Source organism: Biomphalaria glabrata, chromosome 1 (genome assembly GCF_947242115.1).
Source record: "Biomphalaria glabrata chromosome 1, xgBioGlab47.1, whole genome shotgun sequence".
Classification (NCBI taxonomy): domain Eukaryota; kingdom Metazoa; phylum Mollusca; class Gastropoda; family Planorbidae; genus Biomphalaria; species Biomphalaria glabrata.
In genome coordinates, this window is record NC_074711.1 from 41,313,155 (window position 1) to 41,337,444 (window position 24,290).

Below are 24,290 nucleotides of genomic sequence, written 5' to 3' on the forward strand. Positions count from 1 at the left end.
CATACGCAACAGAAGAAGAAAGAAGGATGAAAATGCAACGGCGCCTGGTGATTATATATGCCCAACCTGCGATCGCAGCTGTGTATCAAGGATTGGCCTCTTTAGTCACACAAGAAGTTGCAAAGGGAAAAGATCGTCTCTCGAGACGTAAAATGCCACAGATAAAGATAAATAGATAGACACATGGGCTCCCGCAGGGGGGGGGGGGTGCAAGGTCGTGCATGTACGCCCCCCACCTCCCACTGGATTCTGAGAAACCAAATTCTAGCCAATTTGTTTACACCTTGAAATCCATTAAATTCTTCTAATTAGCAACTGTAGTGCCTCCACTGTGGTACAGTTGCAAGGCAAGCTATTGTATTAGACAAATAACAATAATAAGAATAAGAATCTTTATCACCTTTATTTCGTTATTATTACAATGTGTGTATTACACCCCATACAAAAACTAGCCAAGACTTGTCAGGGATTGATGCAAGCCATATACGAGCACTTATCTCCATGAATTCCGAGTAGCCAAATTTAGACACTATGTTGCACTTTGGAATCAATTAACTTCTTGAAAGTAGCAACTTAATCAGCAATGCTTCCACTTAAGTACAGGTGTAAGGAGAAGCTATTATTGTAATAAACTAGAATAAGCTAATCAGGAGTTGATGGCCGACCATGGCTGAGGCATTTACTTTTCGAGAGACGATCTTTTCCCTTTGCAACTTGAGATGGAGTGACCTCTCTATTGTTGGGGGAGAGCATGGGTGGTACATTTGCGAGTGCTGGGCTGCCCACACGTCAACAATCGTCTCTCTTCCGTAATGATTAGATCCAAAGGGATGGAGAGCATTAGCAATTTGGGGTCAGGTGGATAGAGAGATTCACGGAGAGCAGTGATCTTTGCACTGCACCTCGTCTACGGGCTCCAAAACCGGATTTTTTTGTCAGGGGTTCCTAAAACGATGCAAGAGCTGGAAAGTGAAGAGGACTCTCAACGTTGTGAACGATAAGCGTTCATCGTCAGCTTGCCCATTGCGACAAGAAGCAATTCTTCAGTAAAGTTATTACTTAACAACATGTACAGTAAATAGTTTGTTCGCTTGTTTAGTTTTTTAGCGGCCCCCAAAAGGGGAAAAGACGCTATTAGTTTCGTGTGACCTGTCTGTCCGTTTGTCCGTCCGTCCCGTTTAGATCTCAGAAACTAGAAGAGAAAATGAAAATCGGTCATCATGATATTTTAGATCATTCAAAGTTCTGATGCAACGCTGCTTTTTTTTCTTTTTCGAAAGTGAACCATCTAATTTTTAAAATTATATATGCAAGCAGATTTTTCAAAAAATTACACCACTTTTCAATGAAAAACTTCAGGGGAAATAAGTCTCATTAAAAAGTTCACAAGCTTCTTCATTAACAAATCAAACTTCATTCATAGATTCGCGCACTGGTACAAAAAAAATGCATCTAAGGTCACGATTGAAAAAGTATCGATGGATCATTTTTAAAAAAGTTTTTCCATTTATTAACTAACTCATGGAATAGAATACTGATTCGAATGTTGTTTTTAAAAATAATTTTAATACGAACTTCGTTTCAATTGTAAGTTTTAAAAAAAAAATACTTTTTAACGCGCAGTTTTCACTCATCCTCATTAGGCTATACACCTGACAACAATCTGAATCTAAATTACAATAAATAGAGACCAGATGTACATAGATCTATTTAAGAGTTTTAGTCTAGATATAGTAGATTCTATATCAAGATTTTAGATCTAGACTAAGATATAGACCTAGAGTCTTAGATCTATCTCTAGATCTATACTTAGTAGATATAGACTAAGAATGACTGAAAGTATAAGGAAAGATTTCAAATATATTGTTCATTTCGATATGTGTTTCCGTAGTGTAGTGTTTATCACATCAGTCCCGGGTTCGAAACCCAGCTGAAACATTGATATGTTTTTTTTTTAGTTAATAAATATTTCTACATTTTTTTGTGAGTCACATCCTGTAAAATAGATATGCATTTTTTGATGATTTTTTAAAGTATATTTTTTTTTTACAGCCTAATATGTTTTATCCTCTACCAATGTCTAGATCTGTCCATCTGTCTCTAGGTGGACCACTTCGGCGGCCGATTTTTAGTTTGTGTGTCCACACAAACTGTCTTTGTAACCTTGTTTTTTTTATTTCATGAAAAAAACATTTACAGTGCTCTTAATATCTCATAGGACATAAAAGTGGGGGGGGGGGGGGGGCACCAGTTCTTTTCTTTAATACTCTGCATAACTAGAAAGTAATAAGAAAGTCAACTACGACTAAAGCCATAGGTAGCAATTCGCACGCCCCAACCCGTTTTCAAAGCATCACGCCCATGGATAGACAGACAGACAGACAGACAGACAGACAGACAGATAGATAGATAGATAGATAGATAGATAGATGGATAGATAGATAGATAGATAGATAGATAGATAGATAGATAGATAGATAGATAGATAGATAGATAGATAGATAGAGATTATTACATTAGATTAGTTTATTACATATTAGATGACATTTATGTGTATGTATTTCACAGTGCTATCATTGGAGCACCAGAACGAATGGCTGACAGAGACCAGGCTGCATACAAAACTGGAAAGGTTTACACTTTTAAAAACATCTTACAAGTAGGCAATACGATAGGCGAGGAGTCTTTTCATAAAAGTTCAATAGGTATGATTTTAAAGATTGTATTAATGGCATGCATTTGGTGACGAATTAGTACTATGTAACTCAACCAATAGACATCCAAACATCACAAATAAATGGTACGACATTTGTGTTGCATAACAGATTGCATTGTAGCTTTGTAATATCCTTGTATTATTATGGGATAGACATTTTGCATTGCACATAAACTCCTAGAGTAGTATTGTACCTTTAAAGATATATTAGATTACTGTTAGACCTTTAGATTGATCTGATGCAATGACTGAGAGTTTTGTTACAATGGTGTAATACTTGTGAATTGTACCATGGAATAAAAAAGATTTATTATTTGTAGTATTATTGCTATAACAAAGATTATAACACTCAGTCCGTCCGTCTGTCTGGTACAATTTTTGTACACGTTATTTCTCCCACACCCTTTCTCGGATCAAGTTGAAACTTTACACAATTATTTGTTGTACATAACAAAACATAAAATTAATCAAGATTTAACCAATCTGTTATTTATTGTAAGTTAATTCTTTTAATAAGTATTGAAAAGTGAAATAAATGCTACTTATTGATAGATGTATCTGTGTATGTGGAGTCATTTCCCTTTTTTGTACACGTTTTTTTCCTCCTACATCTCATTCACGGACCCAGTGTAATCTTTACTCAATTATTTATTGTCGATGACAACACACGAATCAATAAAAAAAAAATCCACAATTATTTGTAATTAATTAATTTTCTTTTATATAGAAAAATGGAGCTTATTCCTGAACTATCAAACAATATATAGAAGTGACTTTTTGCGCTTCTTTCCCTTGGATAAGATTTGATTTTATTATACTAGATTTTTTTATTACTATTATTTTAATAATATAATAATAATAATAATAATAATCTTTATTGTCCGTATGGAAATTTGTCTTACAATTTGTGCATTACACCAAACAAAAAAATATTATAACTATAAGACACCAAAGTGTACATTCACACCAGACTCACTCATAATTTACATGTGACAAATCTTATATCAGATTGTTCCTATCTAATGATTCAATTACGAAGTAGACAACAGAGTGTTTGCGTCTATTTGTCTTTGCTATCGGTGTCTTATTTATTTATTTACGACAGTGTTTCTCAAACATTTGCTAGTCGTGCTTTGACTAAAACAAAACACGTTTTGTGACACCTTAAATTACCAGTTGAATGGACTGATAGCTTTTTGCATGTGCATCACTTGTGGAAACTTATTTGCAATCAAAATATATATCATTAAATTTAGAAAAGGTGGGAGGTGTAATGTTTAGAATGTTGAAAGACAGAAGAGCCTGTATATCTGTACTGGTCTCGAGCGTCGTAATAACAACCTGATGTTCAGCAAGCCATCTTGTAGCGGGCCTGTTTTTGTCGAGCAAAATATGTCAGTAGATTGATAGAAATTAGCATTAAAGACGTTAGACGCGAGCGAGCCCTCCTGTTTTAATAAAATGTTGCTTTAAGACAATTGGATTGCATACAAATATTTCTATATAAACTTGAAATATGTTAAATACGAAATAACCTTTAGCTGCATGGATTAGTAAAATACTTGCACTTACAAATTTTACCTTTTTGTTTCTTTGGTTGATGGTCAATACAAAGTAGTCATTATAGTTGCAGATACTCATACAAAGTAGTCATTATAGTTGCAGATACTCATACAAAGTAGTCATTATAGTTGCAGATACTCATACAAAGTAGTCATTATAGTTGCAGATACTCATACAAAGTAGTCATTATAGTTGCAGATACTCATAAAAGTAGTCATTATAGTTGCAGATACTCATACAAAGTAGTCATTATAGTTGCAGATACTCATACAAAGTAGTCATTATAGTTGATGATACTCATACAAAGTAGTCATTATAGTTGCAGATACTCATACAAAGTAGTCATTATAGTTGCAGATACTCATACAAAGTAGTCATTATAGTTGCAGATACTCATACAAAGTAGTCATTATAGTTGCAGATACTCATACAAAGTAGTCATTATAGTTGCAGATACTCATACAAAGTAGTCATTATAGTTGCTGATACTCATACAAAGTAGTCATTATAGTTGCAGATACTCATACAAAGTAGTCATTATAGTTGCTGATACTCATACAAAGTAGTCATTATAGTTGCAGATACTCATACAAAGTAGTCATTATAGTTGCAGATACTCATACAAAGTAGTCATTATAGTTGCTGATACTCATACAAAGTAGTCATTATAGTTGCAGATACTCATACAAAGTAGTCATTATAGTTGCAGATACTCATACAAAGTAGTCATTATAGTTGCAGATACTCATACAAAGTAGTCATTATAGTTGCAGATACTCATACAAAGTAGTCATTATAGTTGCAGATACTCATACAAAGTAGTCATTATAGTTGCTGATACTCATACAAAGTAGTCATTATAGTTGCAGATACTCATACAAAGTAGTCATTATAGTTGCAGATACTCATACAAAGTAGTCATTATAGTTGCAGATACTCATACAAAGTAGTCATTATAGTTGCAGATACTCATACAAAGTAGTCATTATAGTTGCAGATACTCATACAAAGTAGTCATTATAGTTGCAGATACTCATACAAAGTAGTCATTATAGTTGCAGATACTCATACAAAGTAGTCATTATAGTTGATGATACTCATACAAAGTAGTCATTATAGTTGCAGATACTCATACAAAGTAGTCATTATAGTTGCAGATACTCATACAAAGTAGTCATTATAGTTGCAGATACTCATACAAAGTAGTCATTATAGTTGCAGATACTCATACAAAGTAGTCATTATAGTTGCAGATACTCATACAAAGTAGTCATTATAGTTGCTGATACTCATACAAAGTAGTCATTATAGTTGCAGATACTCATACAAAGTAGTCATTATAGTTGCTGATACTCATACAAAGTAGTCATTATAGTTGCAGATACTCATACAAAGTAGTCATTATAGTTGCAGATACTCGTTAGAGAAATTCGTAGAGATTGGAAAAAAAAATGAATAGAGAAATTTCTAAAGAAACATTAAGTTTTAATGAAAAGAGAGAAATACCTTCATTTCATTAATACCAGATTTTGCATATTATATTATTATTTTATTTACCCACCTTGTACACCCGATATTTAAATCATCATCATTATTATTATTATTATTATGTTAGAAATGAACGAGTAGTCATTCTCTGGCGCTGCCAGGGTCGAGTTTCGCTAAAGAGAAACAAAATTCATCGTAGTCCCTTTAACAGTTTCCACTGAGGAATTTTCTGGTGATGTGGCAGGTCTGCAGCAGTACCGCCCTCTGACAGGCAACGAAGATGTTCCTAGGAATGTTAAGGGCCTTGAAGGTGTCTGTGAGGTCAGTTGTTATTATCCCCTCGGTTGATATAACAATGGGGTATATTGTTATTTTGGACAATTTCCATAGACGCTTAATCTCCAAGCCTAGGTTCCCATATTTTCTTTGTTTTTCTATCTCAGTTTTTCTTAAATTATGAGACAGTGGTACGGCGATATCGATAATGATAGCGGTTTTTTCTTTTTTATGGATGAACAGCAGATCCGGGCGATTGAAATCTACCGTTTTGTCGGTATTATTAATTATTATTATTATTATTATGTACATGAAGAAAGTCTCGAAAATTCAAGAAAGAAGATTATTCTCCGTCAAATCTCCCGCTAATTATGACAGCTGACAGATTTAAGCTTGGGATCATCGTGACGTTTGAAGCGCATACTACACAAATATCTATACGGCAGATGATGTTAAGGTCATCTGTTTCTTTGTCCAACAGTTAACGAGCAGGGTGTCATGTGGCCAGCACAATGAACAACCGCCTTTACTTTCACCAACTACAGTTGGGTACCCATTGTTGGGTGGACTCTGTGGCGCAATAAAAATTCCGATATTAAAAATCCCAGTCTTCATCGAGATTCCAACCCAGGATTAGGGTTACAAGACATTCGGCAAAAGGAGGCCAAGCCCTCCTTTTTTTGCGGTCGTGTCCAAAGCCCATAATTATCTTTTTGTTGTTTACTGAAATGGCTTATAATCTAATAAGAAAAGTTAATACTTTTTTTTTTGGTTTAAATACAAACACTTCCTTGTAAGATGAGAAGAAGTAAAAGTCTGAAGACGCGTGTTCCTTGTGTTGATTTGCATAGCCTCTACATAATGAGACATGATGATAAGTGCAGTGGTAGTTACCATTAACCAATCCACATTGCGTGCTCGCTGTTGTTATGACTGTGTTTAATTAGACTTTGAATTCAAGACGCTAGTGCTAGCAGTAAACTAAAGAGAGAAGATGTATGACGTTCTCAGATCAAATGAAGACTTGCGAAGTAGACTACGACAGCGGAGACTTAGTTTTGATACACACTCAATCTAAATACCAATGGTGCCGTGAATATTTAGGGAACAAAATGGATGGCACCCTCCCAGGAATACCACTTCTTTCGCTGGATGTTTAAAAACCGAACATTTCGGGCTCACACAGGTCTCACCAGCCACATGAGAAGGCACAAAGCCCCAGTGCAAAGCTCTCAGCCTCCTGGATGACAAAAGTGGTCATCATCGAACCACGATTGATATATATATATATACAGGGGCGGACTGGGTATCAAAATCGGCCCGGGCATTTCTATACAAATTCTATATCATATGATGGGCATCTAATTCTAGGCCTACCTGTCCTCAGAATCATTATGTTAAGTTTGATAATGTATCTTGAAGCATGCATACGGTGACATCTATCTTTAAAAGAAATATAGGCCTTTAGTTGCTTTCTAATCACTGAGTATGTAGGCCCTAAAAGGATGAAGTCTACTAGTAGACTATTACATTATTTCGGAAAATGTGTTAGATTAAAATAGTATTACACTGTAGAGTCTGATAATTTTTTTTATACACGACAAACAGAGGGCATTTTTATAAGAGATTATACAAACTGTAACAATACTATTTGTGCCATAGTGGCATTGATGCGGCCATTTTGGTGACCCCCACCGGCACATTAGGGTATCGGCCCACCGGGCATTTGCTCAAATGCCCATATAGCCAGTATGTATGTATGTATGTATGTGTGTATGTATGTATGTATGTATGTATGTATGTATGTATGTATGTATGTATGTATGTATGTATGTATGTATGTGTGTATGTATGTGTGAATGTATGTATGTATGTATGTATGTATGTATGTATGTATGTATGTATGTATGTATGTATGTATGTATGTATGTTCTCTGCTATGCTGACAGATGCATTCACAATTAGAGAAAACAGCGGGATAAATATAACATACAGATTTGGTGGTGGCCCATTCAACCCGAGGCGGTTCAAAGCAAAGTCAAAAATAAAATCAGCAGTAATCAGGGACTTGCTTTTTGCTGACGACTGGGCCCTAAATGCCTGCTCTGAAAATGATCTGCAGATTATCGTCAGTGACTTCTCAAGAACATGTACAGACTTTTGCCTTACCATCAACACAAAAAAGACTTAAGTTTTAAATTTACCTGCTCCAGGGAAAGCTTGTTCGGATCCAAGCATCACTATAAATGGACAGGATATAAACGTAGTGGACAGATTCACGTATCTTTGCAGCACACTCTCCAGAAACGGTAAGATCGATAATGAAATCGACCAAGGCCAAGGTCAGTGCATCGTTTGGCAAACTGTCTAAAAACGTCTGGAACAGACGAGGTATCACCACAAACACAAAACTAGGGATCTATCGAGCTGCCATCCTCCCTACATTGCTCTAGGTCTCAGAAACGTGAATAGTGTATAGAAAACATGTAAAGAAACTGAACCACTTCCACATGACATGTCTAAGAAAAATACTGAATTTCAAATGGCAAGACAAAATACCAGATACTGAAGTCCTTCGAAGAGCAGGTCTGCAAAGCATCCACAATCCTGATGCAGTCCCAGCTGCGATGGGCAGGACAACTCTGCAGAATGGAAGACCGCCTCATCCCAAAACGACTAAGCGAAGGAAAGCGCTCGCAAGGTGGTCAAGAAAGCACATCAGGGACACCCTCAAAGCTGCTCTGAATGCGTTCACCATAGACCCAGCCACTTAAGAGACAGGCATATGACAGAGCATCATGGCGTCGAGCTGTGAAAACTGGCGCACAGGTGGCTGAAGAAAAAAGAACAACGCTGGCAGAAGAAAAACGCCAGAGAAGAAAAGAAAGGCCAGTGTGCAGCCGAACATTCCGGGCTCACATAGGTCTCACCAGCCACACAATGAGGCATCAAACCCCAGTGCAAAATCTCTCAGCCCCCTGGATGACAAAGTGGTCATCATCGAACCACTACGGACGAACTATATATACATGAATGTATGTATGTATGTATGCATGTATGATTGAATGAATGTGTGCCTTTGTGTTGGGAGTTGTGGTGAGTCGATAATCTCTTTTGCTTTATTTCTTTTCTGATTTATGTAAGCTTAAAGAAACAACACAAATATAATAACTCATTTTGAAAATCTGTTTAAAAGATATGCCTACTGCAACAAAAGATGAAGCTTATGGCTCTACAGTCGTGGCAGCGGATTCTAAACTAGTGTTGGTAAGTTCGAGTCAAGTAACATTATAAGGTCACTAAAGTGGCACGCTAGAAAGGCCAATAGAGAAGTAAGGGAAGAACACTGTCGTGCTGGGAACGGGGACACGGCAATCGTTCACTGACAGAGTTTAAGGTCGGAGTTCATCTCTGGTGATTACAGATGTCCAACCTATGACCTCAGTTGTATATCAAGGGTTGGCCTCTTTAGTTATGAAATATGTCATATTGCAAATGGGGAAGATCGTCTTTCAAGATATACATCATGGGCGTAGCCAGGGGGGAGTTTTTGGGGTTCAACCCCCCCCCCCCCCGAAATGAAATCCCCCCCCTGGGGGGGGGAATGGAATTAAGTGACTGATTTTTGCTTTCATTTTGTTTATTTTAGGTGAGATTTTAATACTAAATCATCACTTACCACAGCACAGCCGAGGGGGTTTTGAGTTAAAAACCCTCTACCAGTGGGTTTTGAGTTTAAAACCCCCTACCAGGGGTTTTGAGATTTAAAAATCACCTATCAGGGGGTTTTGAGATGCAAATCCCTCTACCAGGGGGTTTTGAGTTTTAAACCCCCTACCAGAGGTTTTTGCAGTTAAATCCCCCACTTCTGTAAAACAAAACAAAAAAATGCAAACAACAATCCCCAAATTCCAACAGCACAGTTAAGGAAGATTTTGATTTTAAAAACCCCTCCAAAATTTACGATAAACGATAACTTCAGTATAAAAAAAAAGCAAATTACACTCTCAAAATTCTATGAGTTGGGGTTTGAAGCTAAAAGCACTGGCGGATCCAGGGGGGGGGGCGGTAGGGGCGATCGCCCCCCCCCCCACTCGGCGGACGAACTTTAGTATAGGATTCACACAATTTGTATACGAATTTATTACTTATGTTAAAAATATATACTAATTATTTATATTTCAACCTATTTTTAGATTATTTCGCCCCCCCCCCTCTAGTATGTTGGCCGATTTGGTGGGGTCGGGAGGGGGCGATGGTATCAATCCCGCCCCCCTACACTTTCGATTGGGGGGGGGGGAGCGGTCCAATTTGTTTGTAGAAATCACAGCTTGCTAACAAAGTCAATTAAATATCTATATTTTTAAAACTTGTTATTGATATTTTAACCGATCTTTATATTATGTGGTTCCCTGTTGGCCGATTGGTGGGGGGGGGGGGCGAATACCTCTACTGCCTTTCCCACCTAAACCCTTTGAGTGGGGGCGGGGCGGTCCGTTTTTATGGAGAAATCATAGTTTGTAAACAAAATTAGTTGAATTAATATATAAATTGTATATTATGTCGCTCCCTTTCTGGTATCTTGGCCGATTCGGTGGGGTGAGGGGGGGGGGGCGATTGCATGTACTGCCCTCCCCACTCTAGCCCTCTGAGTGCTGGGGGGGGGGCGGTCCTATTTTTGTGGAGAATCATAGTTTGTGAACAAAATTAGTTGAATATCTATATAAAATAAACTACGTATTGATATGTGACCCATTGTATATTATGTCGTACCACACTCTTATCTCAAATTGTATCATTAGTAAATGAAAAAGGGTTGTACCAGGTGGGAGGGGCGATACATGCAATCGCATTTCCCCCATCGGACAAATCAATACTTTTTCTTTTTGTATTATAGTTAAGAAATTACAAAATTAAAAAAAAATCTGTCACTAATATAATGTATATATACTATAAATTAAATTCTTATATCGAGTCTTCCCACCCCTATTCTTTAATGCCAAATGCAATCTTTAGCAGAAATTATTAAAGGAGCGAGGATTAATCGTTTTCACTCTACCGCCCCTCCCATTTCCAGACCAGAGTTTATGTAATTTCACATGAATTTATCATAATTATTTTAAGAAAGACTATGCATTGGAAAAGTTAGAATTCAAACGAAATTTTTCAGTATAAAAGTCATGATTGAGATGAGTTCTAAACTCAAATAACGTTTTCATAGTCACCTTTTCCCAACCTTTACTCAATCCGATATTTTTCTAGTTAAATAAATTTAGGACTATAACTCACAATTTATACTTCAATTTTCTTAAATACCATTTATCAAATTTTTTTTTTTTCGGCGGCGATCCTCAAATCAAAAATCTTAATATGTGGGGTATCCTATCTTTTCAAGGAACAAATCAGTTTTATTTGCAATGTATTATGGGCCTATAAATTTATATTAGAATATTTTTCAAGTACAACATTAATCGAAAGGTCCTTTTTAATAGTATGAATAATGAGCTTTAGGTCAGGAGAATGAGTTTCTGCAGTAAAGAATGAAAGAAAATGCTTTTGGCGTCGGGGCTTCGCCCCGAACTCCATTGATAAATAATGAGCTGCAGATGTCAGAAGAATACGTTTCTACAGTGAAAAAAGCAAGAAAACTCCATTGGTGAATAATGAGCTGTACTTGTCAGGAGAATGCGTTTCTGCAATGAAGAATGCAAGAAAATGCTTTTGGCGTCGGGGCTTCGCCCCGAACTCCATTGATGAATAATGAGCTGCAGATGTCAGGAGAATACGTTTTTACAGTGAAAAAAGCAAGAAAACGCTTTTGGCGTCAGGGCTTCGCCCCGAACTCCATTGATGAATAATGAGCTGTAGATGTCAGGAGAATACGTTTTTACAGTGAAAAAAGCAAGAAAACGCTTTTGGCGTCAGGGCTTCGCCCCGAACTCCATTGATAAATAATGAGCTGTAGATGTCAGGAAAATGCGTTTCTGCAATGAAGAAAGCTTGAACATGCTTTTGGCGTCGGGGCTTCGCCCCGAACTCCATTGATGAATAATGAGCTGCAGATGTCAGGAAAATACGTTTCTACAGTGAAAAAAGCAAGAAAACGCTTTTGGCGTCGGGGCTTCGCCCCGAACTCCATTGGTGAGTAATGAGCTGCAGATGTCAGGAGAATGCGTTTCTGCAATAAAGAAGGCAAGAAAATGCTTTTGGCGTCGGGGCTTCTCCCCGAACTCCATTGATGAATAATGAGCTGCAGATGTCACGAGAATACGTTTCTACAGTGAAAAAAGCAAGAAAACGCTTTTGTTGTCGGGGCTTCGCCCCGAACCCCAGAAGAGAACCTTATAGCGCTGCCCCAGTTGTTTTGTTTTCGCCGAAGGTTGAGAAATGATATATATATATATATATATATATATATATATATATATATATATATATATATATATAAATATATATATGTTTGTGTGCGTGTGTGCGCGCGCGCGCGCTGTACGCACGTTTATGCATAGGGTTAGGGTTTTCTGGGCGTTTGGGTTAGGGTTTGGAAAAAAATCGCCCCCCCCCAACTCCAAAGTTCTGGATCCGCTAGTGGCTAAAAGTACCTCCTCAATACAAAAAAAAAAAAAAAAGCAAATTACACACTATAAAATCTATGAGCGTAGCCAAAGGGGTTTTAAGTTTAAAACCCCCTGCCAGCGGGGTTTGAAGCTGAAAACTACCTCTTCAATATTTAAAAAAAAGCAAATTACGCACTCAAAATGCTATGAGCGTAGCCAAAGGGGGTTTTGAGTTTAAATCCCCCTCCTCCAGATGGCTTTTTCTTTAAAGTTTAAAACCCCTCCAGATGGTTTTGAGTTTAAAATTCCCCTACAGAGCGTTTAGAGTTGAAAACCTCTATCTTCAATATTATTTTAAAGCAAACTACAGTCACCAAATTCTATGATAGTAGCTAAATGGGGTTTTGAATTTAAAAAAAAAAACAAAAAAAAAACTCCAGAGATTTCTTAGTTTAAAACCCCTCAACAGATGATTTTGACGAAAAAACTTTCCTTTTCGATATAAAATCTAAAGCGAAATACAGGCATGTAATTCCAGGAGCGTAGTCAAGAAAGGTTACAAATTTCTACCAGTGGCTTGGGCCCCATTAATAAAGTGTGAATAGTCTTCTGCCGAAATTGAAAAACAGTAAATGTGGCTCAACAAAGATGGCTAATACTGATTTTAGGAGTCAGTCATAGAGATCGGGTCTAAATCAAAGAAATCATATGCCGAACTGGGAGTCGAACCCTTAGTTAGGTTGTGACAGAGCGTCGCATGAGGTTTTGCGGGACATGTTCTCCGACAAAATGAATTACGCAAAATAAAAGTAGCGGAAACAGCTTGCCGGAAAATGCGCCGAACGACGCGAGAGGGTCTAAGTCAGTAAGAATAGCACATTAGGTTTTTGAAATAAAACTTTTTAATAGCAAGATAATGCACTGTAGATACCTCAGAATATGCATTTTGTTGGCTTTCAATACCAGAAATAGTGCTCGATGCGAGCTCCCCCAGACCCCCTTGCAAGGGCGGGAAGTCTACAAGTTTTCCACTAATTCCAGGAAGAATCTATTCTAGGGCACAATAAACGTATTCCGAAAGGGTCAGAATGTAATAAAGGTTAATTATGTACACACACGCACATATATATAATTTTTTTCCGCCTGGGGGGATCCCCCCCACCCCCCCCCCCCGAAAAAAATCCTGGCTACGACCATGATATACATATATAATGTTCACTCAAAATATGTATGGGGCTTTTCTTTCAGCAGAAATGTATTTTAAATACAAGCTTATTTAGTTTTAAGGTTTTTTTTTTGTATTTATCCAATAAATATTATTAAATGGTTTGAAATAATATGTAAGTTTCTCTTTGTTGTTTTTTGTTTAGTTGGCATTTGTCTCAAGTAGGTTTAGTTCTATATGAATCTCAATGCCTTTTGTTTCTGTTCATTCTGACAGGTGTGTAGTCCAGCATGGAAAGACACACAATCACAATCACCAAGTAGAACATATCCTATTGGACGATGCACCCTGCGAAGATCTAATAGTAGCGTGAGTGTTTCCAAAATATAAGAACAAATAGTGTTTTTTTTTTGTCGTTTCTAAATAATAAGAATTACATAAAAATAGTTTTTAAGTACGATACAATTATACAAGGTATAGAGCGATAATTTTGTTCTAAATGATTAATGCTAGATATACCGCCACATTTCCCCCTTACCCCCAAAAGAATCCTGATTAATAGAAAGTATAAATCTACAAGACTTTTAGAATATTCTAATGGTATATCTTTAGAGCTAGACTTAGAAAACGGTTATAAATAGGACCTACATGCGGAAATACCCGAAGACGTTCAAAATAATAAATATGCTATGGTTCTCTAGCCAAATTATTTTCTTTTTATACTTAAAAAAAATTAACAGTTAAACCAGAGTCTTCACAGTGTGGCCAACGAGCTATACTTTTTTAAACGTTATACACCAACTGTCCTATTTCTGGAAACATTGATGGGTATAGCAAGTTTGCAGGACGAACGTATACCAAAGGCTGTCTTTTGGGTGAGCAGAAACGTGCCAAGGAAGACTTTAGAGACCAGCTTAGGCGCCATGTTGCTTTAACTGATTATAGAGGAGAGCACCTGGCTGCAGGCAGCGTCCAAAGAGGACAGCTGCAGATCACTTACAAAAGCCGCGGGATACACACGAGGACAGACGTAGATGGCTATACTAGAATCTATATCGACCAGCAGCGATATGTCTGCACTGGAAGTTGCACACTACGTAGTCTAAGTCAAAGATGTGACTGCCTCTAGCCACGTGACATACTGTACTCCTCATTCATCTTTGGACTCAAAGACAAGCCTTATTATTAAAATGTATTAAGTTTCGTTGTATTTACTCATTATTTACTAATGAAGCTTTTAATTCAAGAGTTGGATTAGTCAAAGAAGTTGATTTAGTATACTTTTATATTTACAAGTTTTGGCATATTTTTAAAAATGATATTTTGCACCCCTTTAAAAAAAACTATTTTTGAGATAATTGACTTAGATTTAGCCCAGAAATATTCCAAAATGCAGTGTAATATTTTATTTTGATAGGCCTACTAAATTATTACAATATAAAGCCAAACTTATAAAATAAATTCTACATTTGCATACTTTAATGCTCCGATTTACCCTGTAACATAGAGATTTAGCATCATTTGTTTTGTAAAGCTAAGAAGTTTCTAAAAAGCATTAATGAATACTTCGCTTACAAAAAGATATTTTAGTGTTCTTTCAATTCAAGCATTAACTGCAATATAAATGTCTGAACGTAATCATTTAAGACGTTACACTGAAGACTTCCTTCCAAGCCAATAATTGGCCAATTGTTTTTACGCAAAAGCTGCAATGGGAAAAAAAACTCGGTGTTTTTGTCCAGACTCTAGGGGCACTATAGGGGCACTATAGGGGCACTTTCTATTCAAATTACTTGTACAATAACATTTAGAACTAGCAGAACAGATAAGCCATTTTTCGTAATTGAAGTGGTGTCTCCATCGTCATTACAAAAATGTTTCTAGAATTAGTTCAGGTCAATATGAACTTTCCTTTGACAAATCATTGAACCGAGAAAGGCTCAGTCTCCAGGCACTTGTAATAATCTAACATTTTGCCGGTACCACAAACACTCTCTCTTCTTCTTTATGTCATTAAAACTCTATTATCTTAAATTGTCTATATAAGTGAAAGGAAAATCCTCCGAAACGTTTATGGTGCCCTTCATGAAGATTGATGGAGGACTCGCACCAACCAAGAAATATACCAGCAATAGGAAGAAACCGGATGGAGGACTCGCACCAAGAAATATACCAGCAATAGGAAGACTCCTCCCTAGTGACGGAAGTAAAAGGGGAACAGAGGAACAAAGCATGTTCACCGGCAAAAACCAAAAGGCAGGCGTTCCAAAGGCAGACCACGAGTGCGGTGGTTTGATGATGTAGAAACAGATCTACAACAATTAAGAATCCGGGCATGGAGACGTAAAGCCCAGGATAAATCAGAATGAAAATATGTGCTGACGCAGGCCTGGACCCCCCTGAATCCTCCATGGGCTGTAGTGACGATGAGATGAATGATGAATGTGTATATCATTAACGATCTATCCTCATACCTAAAAAAAACAAACAAGATTACAAAGACAGTTTGTGTGGAAACACAAACTGAAATTGGCCCCCGAAGTGGTCCACTAAGGCAGGTAAAAAGGCAGGTTTCAATATTATCAGAATGAAATTCTATCAAAGACAAATGAAAGTGAAGAATAAAGTGAAATGTGTCCCCTAATAAAGAGCCTCCCGTATTTGTTACTATTAATAATAAATAGTTGTAAAAGTGGTGTATTTTTATGAAAAAACTGCTTGAATAAGTGATTTAAAAAATTAGATTTTTTGCTTTCTGAAAAGAAAAAAGTAGCCGTTGCATCAGAACTTTGAATGGTATAAAATGCTAAGATCTCGGATTTTCACTATCTTTTCTAGTTTACGAGATCTAAACGGAACGGACGGACAGACAGGCCACACAAACTAAATAGCGTCTTTTCCCCTTTCAGGGGCCGCTAAAAAAGTAATACTCCGAAACTATTAATAACAATCATCTCTGTTATATCATAAATACAGACCATCAAATGCATACGGTATTTATCATTTACAAAGCTTAAGAAAACTTCTATGTATTTCAGTACACAAAAATTTGACCATATTACATCTAAGAAAAGTTCTATCTATTTCAGTACACAGAGATTAGACCATATTACTTCTCGGACGTAAAAAGAGATTATGCAACAATGATCAATGGTAAAAATTACTACTATTATGGAATGGCAACAACAGGCTTTTCTGCGGATATAGACAAGGTAGCATTATTATATATAGCTATAATCTATCTATCTATCTATCTATCTATCTATCTATCTATCTATCTATCTATCTATCTATCTATCTATCTACCATTCTGTCTATCTATCTATCTATCTTCTATTTATCTATCTATCTATCTATCTATCTATCTATCTATCTATCTATCTATCTATCTATCATTCTATCTATCTATCTATCTATCTATCTATCTTCTATCTATCTATTTGTCAAGGCGGGTTTTACGAGTTATCTAGGGGTCTGCTAACTTGAACGGGTTCCCCCCCCCCTCAACAATAACCAACGATCACTAAACAGTGAATAAATTGGTCATTTGAATTGAACAGTGAATAACTAATCAACAATTGTTCAACAAGAACAATCTATATATATAATTCTTTTCATGGCTCAAGAGTTTCAACGAGAAGAAGTAAAAGAAAGATCACTCTTTTATTTCTGCGTATAGAGTTACCCCACGAAGAAACAAGAGGAGGGAGAACAGGTAGTTTTCACCCGTCACTACGGATGGCTGCCTGGTCGTGCGGTTTACGCGCTGGACTGTTGTTTGGATTGATCGATAGTCCCGGGTTCGAACCCTGTCCGCTACCATCCCCCTTCGTTCTGCGGGAGGTTTGGACTAGGAAGTAAACTATCGTCAACTCTGAAGGAACATCCAAAAACATGTAAAACATTTTACTAGCAAACATTTCACAAACACTAAATAGCAGCGCCGGACTAAACCATTGTGACCAAGAAGTCATGGAAAGAGAACAAGTAATCTACTATGTATATTCACCCGTCCCTAAATAGCAGGGTCGGACTTAACCATTGTGGGACCCTATGCGAAACGGATTTTGCGGTGCCAAGTTTGGGTAGGGAAGCGGATAATAAGTGAAATTTAATAGTTTGTATTAGAAAATAAATTCGTCAATCCATTTTATTCATTCTTTACTACGTACAGAGTTACTTTTGGAGCCTTGCGTGTAGCAAAGTCATACAGTATATCATTAAAATTCTGTTTCCTACATAGATCACTCTCAATAGCAAGACTTACCAAATGTTTCAATCTCTCTTTGAGAATTGTTGACCTCAAGTAATTCTTCATTAGTTTGAGGCGCGAGAACTTCTTTCACCAGTTTCCAGAATTACGGGTATTGCATAATGCTGTTTTTTTATTATCGTACGTTAGGGCGTTTGGCGCTTTCTACATTGAATGACACCCCAAAATGATAATTTTGTCTATATTTTGGGAGATTTTTATGAGTCTTCAAAAGATTATAATAATATCCGGAGATAACAGGACTTTTTCGTATATTTTGCGATTTTAAATTTCCTGGAGCTCCTGGTAAATCAGGACGCCAGAGAAATCTTGTATAAATTCTAACATGATTAAATTTAATAATTTACTCTAGACTTACAGCGGGTCCTATGAAAGTCGCATAGGTTGCAGTAGCCTAAGACCAACCCGGCTAAAGTGCGGAATATGCTACGCCGCGGGTTGACCACCTTGGAACTCTGACAAAGAAAACAGCCCAGCGACTATTTTTCCTAGAGTAACTGAATAGCTTTAAACTAAATAAGAAGATCCTAGATCATTTGTACGTCTCGACTATGCCAAATCTGCTTACATACGGAAAAACTTGTTGGCAAGGCAATGCTTCATCTAAACTTTTGGGCCGCCTAGAAAACATTATAAAAAGGGCATCAAAAGTCACACGCACAACATTACCAAATTTAAAGGAACTTTTTGAACAAAAATGAATAAGAAAAATCAGAAAAATCTTGGAAGACAACAGCCACCCGCACCATCATAACTACGTCAAGTCGTTGCGAAGTGTCGACTTCTGTTAATCAAGACAAGAACAGAGCGGTACAAAAACTCGTTAGTACCTTACTCGATCAGACTATATCAACGCCACTCGTTGATCAGGAAACATGAGAAGGACCAAGATGCCTGTGTGTAGTCCCTGAATGAACTCTTTATGTTGTGTTTGTTCTATTTATGTGTATGTTTCTGTTGTGTTGTTTTTATATGAAAAACGTGTCCTTGAAATCACAACAAATTTCCATAACGATCAAAAAAGCAGTCTTAGTCGTAGTCTTGTCTATGATCAAGATCTAATTGTCTGTAATCAAGAGGTAATTTTTGTAATCAAGATGTAATTATCTGTAATCAATATGCAAATGCCTGTAATCAAAGTCCCTGATCCATCCTTTATAATACGCACTAAATCTGATCCCCGTTGTCACACTTATACTAGACAATACTAGACATATCCCCCCTCTTCTAGGTTCAGATATGATTCCCCTCCAGGGTGGCACTAAACCAGGACTGCAAGACCTACCTTTTAACATAGACATCTCCCCCCCCCCCACCCATGCAACACACACCATCCTATACTTGACTCACTCTATTGTGACTTTATAACCTGACACTGGACCTGGCACTTTGACAAAATCTTATCTATCTTATAAAATACAGACGTTACTTTAAAAAAAAGACGATGATTACGTCCTACGTGTCATGCATCTAGTCATGCATAATAACCAATGACTTAAATTCTGTTGTCACTGGTTTTCCTGGTAGGCTCAGGCAACCCATTCCATGCTCTAATAACTATAGGGGAGAAGGAGTATTTGTACTCATCTCTATATTTTAAATGATATTGATTGTTATTACCTTACACGTATTCTATATTCGCCAGAGATTCATAGCTATTGGAGCTCCAGGAATTTTAAACTTTGAAGGTAAACCAGCATTTCGTGTTTTACATTTTAAGTCTTGATATTTTTTTGTAAAAAATAATTACAAAATCCAATTCCTTTTGTATCTTGTCTAAAATGCAACAATGTTCATTTGGGAATTTTAAAGATTAATGTTAACTACCATGGGCGTAGACAGGATTTTTTCAGGGTGGAGGTGGGGTTGTGGGAGTGGATTTTTCTCCCACCCCCATCCATATATATATATGTTTGTGTGTGTGTGTTTGTGTGTGTATATATAATTAATCTTTTAATCTTTATTACATTCTGACTCTTCATTCTTTTGGAAGACGTTTATTGTACCCTAGACTAGGTTCTTCCTGAAGTTGAAAAAGTGTAGACTCCACCTCTTTGCTAGCAATGGGGGTCTGGGGGAGCGTTGAAAGCTCCCCCCAGCACTGAGCGAAGCGCCGCCGCCAAACACTATTTCCGGTATTGAAAGCCTTAAAAATACATATTCTGAGGTATCTACAGTGCATTATTCAGCTATTAAAAAGTTTTATTTCAAAACCTAATGTGCTATTCTTACCTCCCGCGCCGTTTGGCTCATTGGGCGGCAAGCTGTTTCCACAAAAATCTGTCACTGGCAATGTCTGAAGCCTCTTCCCACCTTCTCCGAGGACCTCTATGAAAGTGTGGCGTGAAGTTGTACTAGAATGTTCCAGTTTGCGATTTCCTCATAATGGCCTCTATTTCATTGCAACTCTTATTATGCGTAATTCATTTTGTCGGAATACATGTCCTGCAAACCTCATGCGACGCTCTGTCACAGCCTTAGCAAGGGGTTGTCTCCCAGTTCGGCAAAGGATTTTCTTGATTGAGACCCGATCTCTATAACTGACTCCTAAAATCAGTCTTAGCCATCTTAGTTGAGCCACATTTAGTCTTTTTTCAATTTCGGCAGATGAATATCCACTGCACTTTATTAATGGAGTCCAGCCACTGATATAAAATGTGTAACCTCTCTTGCTACGCTCTTGCAATTAGGTGACTGTAGTTTTCTTTATATTTTATATCGAAAACGGAAGTTTTATCGTCAAAATCATCTGTTGGGGGGTTTTAAACTTATACATCTCTGGAGTTTTTTTTAACAAATTCAAAACCCCATTTAGCTACACTCATGGAATTTGGTGAGTGTAGTTTGCTTTAGAATAATATTGAAGAGAGGGCTTTCAACCTCAAAATGCTCTGTAGGGGGATTTTAAACTCAAAACCATCTGGAGTGGTTTTAAACTAAATAAAAAGCCATCTGAGTTGAACAATCCTATATCTAGTCAATATGATTCTTAAGAATTAGATAGATCTAACTAAATTTGGAGAATGCCTTTGATATACATTTGCAAGTCTCAAGTATCTACATGCATCAAAGTAATGACTACTACTACATTATCCAGTGGAAGCACTACTTGTTTAGTTGGTTATTAGAAGTAAATTGATTTGATTGGTAAAACAAAAATGCTAGAATTTGGCTACTCAGAATCCAGGGGGTTGCATTTGCATTTCCTTAGGCATAGGCAAACTATGCAGCCGTCTAGGGCCTTCTATTGGTCCTCACTCAGGACTAAAATAAACTTAGAGAAAGAGATTGAAACTTGGATCAAATTTCAAACATAACAGAACTCATAGATTATGACTCATCTACTAGCCTAGCTTTACGTCTCTACTATGATTAAAGGTGCCATAATACTAAATAAATTTATTCATTTTGTTGATCTAAATATAGATGCTGGGAATAATTGAATAATTATAATTTTTGGTATTTTTATTTTTCTAATTCATTTGTGGCCACCAAATTCACTTCGCCAAGAGTCAGCCCTGACTTTATTATACTTATGGCAAATAGATTTAGATCACATTTAGATCAAAATTTAAACACATGTACAAATTTGTCACTTATTATTTTTCTTATTAGGTTCTGTTATTGGGTATAATCTTATTTCTGCTGAGGAGTTTAAGCTAGTTGTCCAGAGGGTTTACAATTTAAATACAACCAGTTATGGATATGTAGGTAAGTAGGCCTATTGTAGATGTATTTCTTTCTTTATTTTGTTGTTAAATATTATAATTTGTATACATTACCTGATCAAGTACACAAAACTATATAAACAGAAATATTTAAAGCATGTGTAATTTCTAAAAGGATGTTGATAAGGTTCTGCAGTGGGTTTTGGCTCCAAGCAGGTTGTCTAACTTAGGTTGTTGAACTTGCTTTTGGTAATGAATAACTGAATCATAGACATATACTATATCAACTGAATTTAATATAGAATCTTGTTTGAAAACTCCCCGTTAAACAAATTATACTTGATTTTATGTACATATACAGTTTTTTATTCTAGTTCACACATATAACATGCAATCATGTATACGTACCTTAATCACACATGGCCCTGTCTTCTGTCACCATTTCTTTCCGTTCATTATCTTTTATCCAATCATCTGTGGCTTAAAGTTTCAACACATGCTCTCCAACAATAGGCAAATACATTGCCAGTAATATTATCATATTGACAATGTACTAAAGACTATATTCCCGAAATGTATGCTATCAGCAAGGCAATTATTTGCGGCGCAAAGTTTAGAGATGCTTAAATCTTCTTTGAACGTTTTAACTTATATTAGCAAAACATTCTAGATGCTTATGTTTGATTGTGATCAATCGTTTTACATAACATTGATGTTTCCTCAGGCTATTCTGTCAAACTGGGTCGCTTCTGTGCAGACACGAGTTCCTTTTGTGCTGCCACGGGGGCACCCAACATGTTTCATGTAGGGCAGGTAACTAGAATTGGATTTTTTGTTTATTCTCATTTTTACTGTTGTAACACCTTGATATCCCAGAATATCTGTCATGGAAATATTCATTGACATTTTTGTTTTTGATTAGGTTAGACTATTGGAACGCAAACCCCAAGAATCAAAAGAAAAATACATCAAAGTAATCCAGGAAATCAATGGAACAGATGTATGATTTTGTTCAATGTTAAATTCTATTCAACTTATAACGGTAATGTGTCCAGAGCAATCTTGACACTCACATTTTACAAATTATACAGATTCTAATTTTAAAAAAATAAGCATGGCAAATACCTCACTATCTATATAGTCTATTATTTAGTCTAGATGATCTATTTTACCCATATATGTTAATATGGATATTTAATCCTATTGGGTAAAATGGTCTATGTAGAAAGGACATCACAAAAGAAATACAAGACACCGATAGCAAAGACAAACAGACACAAACACTCTTTTGTTCCCCTGGCAATCAAATCATTAAATAAGAACAATCTAGTATAAACTTTGTCACATGTAAACTATGAGTGAGTCTGGTGTGAATGTACACTTTGGTTTCTTATAGTTATAATGTTTTTTGTTTGGTGTGATGCACAAATTGTAAGACAAATTTCCATACGGACAATAAAGATTATTATTATTATTATTATTATTAAAAGCAATGCTTTAGTTACTGCAATATTTAGATACCTGCTTTAACATAACAATAAAGAACATGTATTTCTTTTCAATAAAATTATTTCTCTACTTAGTCATCTTTTAGATCTATTGCACTTCTAACATTGATGCTCTACTTCTTCAAGCAACTTGTGTGGGTCTAATTAAAAGCCTATATAACATCTTTCTTAAACTAAATGTTGCTCTTGGAGAATACAGTTTTCATCTAAGGATGATGCCATCATCTTTGTATACAACTATTGTATAGAGAAAGAAGCTAATTACTATTTAGTGAACAGTAGGCCTTTGCATAGAATACAAACCATAAAATAGATCAGGTTAGGCCGGAAATGTTTAGAAACCTAAACCTCTGTGGTGGCTGAACGGTAAAGCGCTTGGCTTCCGAACCGGGGTCCAGGGTTCGACTCCTGGTGAAGTCTCATCATCTCTGCCTGTGGTCCCTTCTGTGGCATAGGCCACCCACCAGCGTTCTCCTGGCATCTCGGTTCTGGGCGAGTCTCTCCAACTGGGGACGTCTTGCCCATCTTCTTGGCATCTGCTTCCAAAACACGGCGCCATGGTGAAGGCTGTGATTTTTAATTTCGGAATCTTCGGGCGCCTCTGAGTCTATCCAGCTCTAATGGGTACCTGTCATTAGTTAGGGAAAAGTAAAGGCGGTTGGTAGTTGTGCTGGTCACATGACAACCACATTAACTGTGGGGCACAGAAACAGGTGACCTTTACATCATCTGCCCTAGAGATCACAAGGTCTGAAAGGGGAACTTTACTATTTTTTTAGAAACCTAAACACGTTCACAAAAATTAATGTATTAGGTATGTCTTCATCTGTTTGTACCTTTTCCAGATTTGGTCAAGTTTTGGTTACAGTCTTGGTGTTGTGAATATAAATAGAAATTCTTATGATGAGCTTCTGGTGGGTGCCCCACTTTACACTGAGTGGTCTAACCCAGATCATGTTCCAGATCAAGGAATGGTTTTCTTATATCAATATGATGCAAATACAAAGGTAATATAGGCCTAGTAATTTGTTATTAAACTGTGAACATAACTGTGAAAGGCATTTTCATTGTCAACA

The 24,290-nt window shown here is 36.7% G+C and overlaps 1 protein-coding gene across 1 annotated transcript in view; it reads left to right on the forward strand.

Annotated features, from left to right (window-relative positions):
- LOC106069971 (integrin alpha-8-like) overlaps positions 1-24,290 on the forward strand; it is a 45,819-nt gene that overhangs the window by 2,406 nt on the left and 19,123 nt on the right. Inside the window, exons 2-10 of the mRNA XM_056036939.1 lie at positions 2,569-2,705; positions 9,240-9,310; positions 14,042-14,134; positions 16,855-16,977; positions 19,684-19,726; positions 21,654-21,749; positions 22,431-22,519; positions 22,629-22,706; positions 24,060-24,221. Coding sequence (XP_055892914.1) covers positions 2,569-2,705; positions 9,240-9,310; positions 14,042-14,134; positions 16,855-16,977; positions 19,684-19,726; positions 21,654-21,749; positions 22,431-22,519; positions 22,629-22,706; positions 24,060-24,221 — 892 coding nt within the window. The remainder of the gene's footprint in view (positions 1-2,568; positions 2,706-9,239; positions 9,311-14,041; positions 14,135-16,854; positions 16,978-19,683; positions 19,727-21,653; positions 21,750-22,430; positions 22,520-22,628; positions 22,707-24,059; positions 24,222-24,290) is intronic.